The following is a 5080-nucleotide window of genomic DNA, read 5'->3' as shown; positions in this document are numbered from 1 at the left end:
AGAGCATATGCCCCCCACCCCACCCCCCACAGGCTGTGCCAGTTTTGCACAACAAAACCAGATGGATGCCCACCCTGATATCTATTCAAAATTACACTATGAAAGATAGCTGCTTTTAAAAACGACATTTTTCAGTGTTTTAAAAAAATGCATAGTGTATATAGTGTTAGCATAAGAACTGCATGCATGTGTTTATATTTAGGCCCTTTGTACTGTATGTACAGCAGGTGGATAAAATAACTATTATTTTAACCGTTTCCTATGTGAACACATATAAACATATAAACATGCATCAATATTTCACTTTAAGTAGGCTGTTCACCCACACTGGTACATATGGATTATTTGACTTCTGTCGCCACAGAGTGAGAATATTTCCCCCCATAAGAGATGTTACATTGTGTACATCTTGTGCTGACACTAATTGAAAATCTCTGACCTGTCAATAATAATCAATCAGCTTCTATCAGCAGCCTCCCTCATGGATCATTCTCTAGTCCTGACTGTATTTTTGTCTCCACCTGGTGTTCAAGCTCCTGCAGATTTAACGATACTGATAAATGACTAAATACAACACGACGTTGCGCTGTGTAAACGTCACACAAAAACAGAGAGGGTGTACATTATCCTAAAAATCAGTTTATTGCAGTTAAAACTCCAAAATCACTGAAATACTGTCAGAGACAGAATGAGAGAGATACTGTGAAACAAAGAACCAGCCGAAGAACAAGAAGAAGTCGTGGCAGCCATTTCCTGAAAACAATGAATTGCACAGGATGACAGCTCAAAAATTACATTATCATTATTATTATAATTATTATAATTATAATTATCACTATTATTATTATTATTATTGAATTATTATTTCAAGTCATAAACACTCATTCAAAGCAAACAGTTGTTTTATGGCTTCTGCTCCACCCATTAATATTATCTTATCATCAAATATGACAGATAAATTTATTATAAAAGGACTTATTGCAACTTTTCCTCTGCTTCAAATTATTGAAATGTTACAAATACACTGTTCACCTATCACATGACAACAAGCACTGCACTGGATATTTTTGAATGTTGCCCCAGATCTATTCAGCAGTAGTGTGGCTCCTACAGCAAGGACATTTTTAGAGAAAACAGGCAATATTTTTTTGCCCATGTTTCCTCTAAAACAATGTATGTAAATAATTAATATGTAAATTAAGACTATTATAATCGTTTTTTGGCAGTTAATACAACAGGAATCAGAGTGGGGACAGACGTGAGATCAAAGCTGACATCACCCTTAGCACCACTGCTACATAAAATCAAACACCGGCAAAATGTAGCGTATATGAATGTTACACAACATCAACAACATCTTCTCCTAATTCCCCCTCGCCTTCGCTTACATATGGCTAGAAAACAGCAGAGACAGAACACCGCGGTCAGCCCACAGTGACTGTGCGCTGTGTGACACTACAAACCAGCTCTCGCAGCCACAGGACCAGGTTTTTACAAAGACACCACTTGACATATCACATCGTCTAAACGACACAAAATCCACCAGCACGAAACGGCACCACTGGGACGCAGGGGTCAGCGAGATGGAGGACAGGTCGAAGGTCATGTGACGGTCGACGACACTATGAGACCCAGCGGGTTGATGAAAATGGAGTGACTGAAGACCCGCTGTTGACATAATAGGCAAACAGGAGATACAAGTACATCTTATACAACATAAATGTTTCTATGTGGACTCTGTAGTTGGATTTAAACACACACTTCAGTTACACAGTTTGACATTTACGCCTTTATGTTGGTTTGGCATACAACTTCTAAAGCATTTCCATTTCTCTCATTTGAGCAGCTTTTGTTTTTTGCTTAGATGCAGCACAAAAACACATTTACTCTCTATGTAGCTGATATTGATGCTATAGGTAAAATTTGGGAACACAGTTACTGGACAGGCTTTACTGCATTTACTTATGGCTGCCCTTAAGACATCCTATGTGCCTGCCGACAAATTGTTTGTTGCTTTTAATTATAAACTAAAAAAGGGAATGAATACAAATCCGTAGCAGGAGCAAACAGGAGGGTCATTTTTTGTAAAAAGTAGCTTACAAATCTTGGAGCTCTAAAGATGACAACCTTGTACGGACGTCCAAGGCACACTGAAGTACAGAAAAAGCTAAAAAAAAAAAGAAAAAGAAAAGCCATTATAATGATATGTTTAGGAAAAGATTAAAAGTAAGATTAATGCGGCTCACAGGGAGCTTTTGTCCCTCATTAGTAAGCTACTTACAACAAAGCTCAGCCTCATTTGTTGCTCCAAATGAATATTGCCCATTTCAAGATTTTTGTGCTTTTGTGTGTGAAATGTAACCCCCCCCCCATTGTATTTATCCCAAAATAAATCACCAAATTCAACATAACACACATACAAGCTCCTCACATGAGCCAGTGTTAGCCTTGTGTATGTGTGTTGTTTTCATTCCAATCAAGCAGCTGATTTTACTGATGAGTGTCCTCTCCTGATGGAAATGTGTGTGTTCATCGGTGAAATCAGCTGATGTGTGTTTGGAAGCAATAAAACCCTGCACACACACCTGAGGCCTCAGCTGCAGGATCATATTGTGTTATCGCTGGTCACATGAGGTACAGAGAGAGAGAGAGAGAGAGAGAGAGAGAGGGGTGAGGGAATGTAAGGGTTTGATGCACTGGACAAAGTTTTTCTCAGAGGAGGAGTTGTTCTAAATGCAGAAATAATCTTATTGGTTAAATCAATGGGAGGAGCCAAGGAACCGCAGTCTTTCAGAGTGCAAGTTAGCTAATTTCAATAAAAATATGAATGACATTCATGACTTATAGGAAGTTTGAAGGTCAACAGGAAAAGTCAATAAAAACTACCTCACCTAGAAGACAAAGAACTCTTTTCTTTCCAGTTAGAAATATGAGCCCCAGTTTTCAAAAGCTCAGCTTCCTCATCTTTTACTTTCTTTTCCGCAGGGCGTCTGTCTAACTTTGCACAGCTAGAAAAACTGTTATTATGTGGCTCTGCCAACTGACATTCCACTGAAGCAACAAGAATATTTCTATCTCTAGAGCAGCTCTGCCTCTGAAAAATATTTGTACAAGTAAAACTAATCTTCTGAGACACGGAGTTGGCCAAATCACATGAGACTGCAATTCTCCGTCTGCTTTTTGAGGTCTTCCAGTGTGGCTTGGGCTTTGTCTTTCAGCTGGTCCATGTCCACATTCTGGATGTTGGACAGCTGGCCCAGCATCGACTGCTTGTGTGCCTCCTCCTGGTTGTCTTCAGCAATCATCTTGGCCAACTCTGTGGGCAACACCACGTCGTCCCCCGCCTGCTGGATCTGGGTCTCATCTGTCTCGTTCTGAGGTAGATGCACAAGACACATGTATACGTGAATGTCCGTATTGACACAGCCAAACAGGACAGGAGAAACCAAAGACTTTAAAACAAAAGGTTCAAATCCCACCACAGTTTATAGGAGTAGATTACAAGAACAACCTTTAAAAATGCAGTGATTCTGTTATTCAGTCCGAGGATATATTGTCTTTACTTTTCTCTACAAAAGCAGAGCGGGATTAGTTTACCTTTGGTAACCGGTACTTGTCCCGGAAATGACTTCTAACTGTAGCTCTCTCAGCTTTCTTCTGGGCGAAATGGGCTTCTCGTTCTTGTCTGCAAGAAAGGTGAAAAAATATAGTGTTCAAGGTGTCATACAGATTTAGATCAGACCTTTCACCTACGTAAAGTAACATTTCAAACTCCAAGCACCACACACGCTGCGAAAAGAAAAAAAAAAGAGAAAAAAAAGAGCATCAAAAGGCCCCTTACTGGATTTGGACCCTGGAGGCCTTGGAGCATCACCATGTGTTCTCTTAGCTCCAACTACTGAGCACAGAACCAGCAGAAGGCGGAGCAGCAGCAGCAGCAGCAGCAGCAGTGATGCCGTGGGGACAAAGAGCAGGAAGAGATGTTCTGCTTATGTTTAGGAACCCCAGATGTGGCATCCTGTCAGTCCAGCACTCCTCTGAGGGATTTCAGGCCTTTTGGGACGTTGGACTGCCAGAGGAAACCTACTAACTGCGGACTCACTGTCACTACCCTGTCAAGCCATTCCATACATATACTGGACTCAACTCCCTCTCTGCAGAGCCAATATTAAACGTCAGAGTTTCATTGTGTTCTCATCTTTTAAGCCTGGAGATGCTCAAAAGAGCACAGGGGCAGTTTAGGCTGAACGATCGAAGAAGTGAAAGATCTACTCCAACTATCTTCAACCAATAAGTCTGACTTCTATGAGGGAGGTGTTGAGATATTATTTTTTTTAAATGAGTGTTGTGTCATGTGTTTCTTGAAACTCATCTCCTGTAAACAAGCCGGCCTACAGTGTGTGATGCCTCCAGCAGAGGGCAGGCAACAGGCTGCTGGCAATAATGCTCTCTCCATTCAACATCACTGGAATATTTATGGCTTCACTGTAGTTCACAATTGCCCCGTGTAAATTGCTAAATTTGCTGAAATGCCTCCGACGTCGTGAGTCAACAACGTGACATAACGCTGAACAAACTTGCTGCTCTGGCCTGCGGTCAAATATAGCATGAATGCCGAGAGAAAAAGACCACATTTTATTACAGTCAGTGAGACGCAGAAGGAACATATAGCAGAATAAACCCTCCTAGATGATGTTCTTCAAAGCAAAGCTACAGTGGCAGAGGTTGCACTGTACGCCTACGATGATCAAATCAGCAGCATAATCTAAAGGCAGGGGGGTGGTGGTGGTGGTGGGGTATGGTTTGTGAAGGGTTTGCACCCAATGTGTCAGGGGAAGGTCGTTTTATCTGAAGATGCAGAGTTCACTTTGTATTAACGTGAGCGTGCCAAACACCAAACGGCACATAGGCCCATGCAGCGTTGACTTGCAGCCAATGAGCAGAGCTTTGTGTCTTCCCCTCTCAAGGACGTTCAGATGACCAGGGTTGTCACTGTGGCCCGGGTGCTAAGGGTGATAAAATGTCTACATGTGACATGCCAGTGTGAGCAGCCCTCACCCCCCCCCCCCCCCCCCCCCCC

At 41.9% G+C, this 5080-nt stretch overlaps 1 protein-coding gene across 1 annotated transcript in view; it reads right to left on the bottom strand.

The window, feature by feature from the left end:
* Positions 1-619: 619 nt before the first annotated feature.
* cplx3b (complexin 3b) overlaps positions 620-5080 on the bottom strand; it is a 6238-nt gene continuing 1777 nt past the window's right edge. Inside the window, exons 2-3 of the mRNA XM_023429599.1 lie at positions 3598-3685; positions 620-3374 (exon numbers count right to left, since the gene is read on the bottom strand). Of these exons, the coding sequence (XP_023285367.1) occupies positions 3150-3374; positions 3598-3685 (313 nt within the window). The 3' untranslated portion in view covers positions 620-3149. The remainder of the gene's footprint in view (positions 3375-3597; positions 3686-5080) is intronic.

This window comes from Seriola lalandi, unplaced genomic scaffold, assembly GCF_002814215.2.
Source record: "Seriola lalandi dorsalis isolate HSWRI2012SDOR001 ecotype SW California unplaced genomic scaffold, Sedor1 jcf7180002054898, whole genome shotgun sequence".
Lineage (NCBI taxonomy): Eukaryota > Metazoa > Chordata > Actinopteri > Carangiformes > Carangidae > Seriola > Seriola lalandi.
The sequence above is the reverse complement of the archived record's forward strand: the minus strand, read 5'-3'. Positions and strand labels throughout refer to the sequence as shown.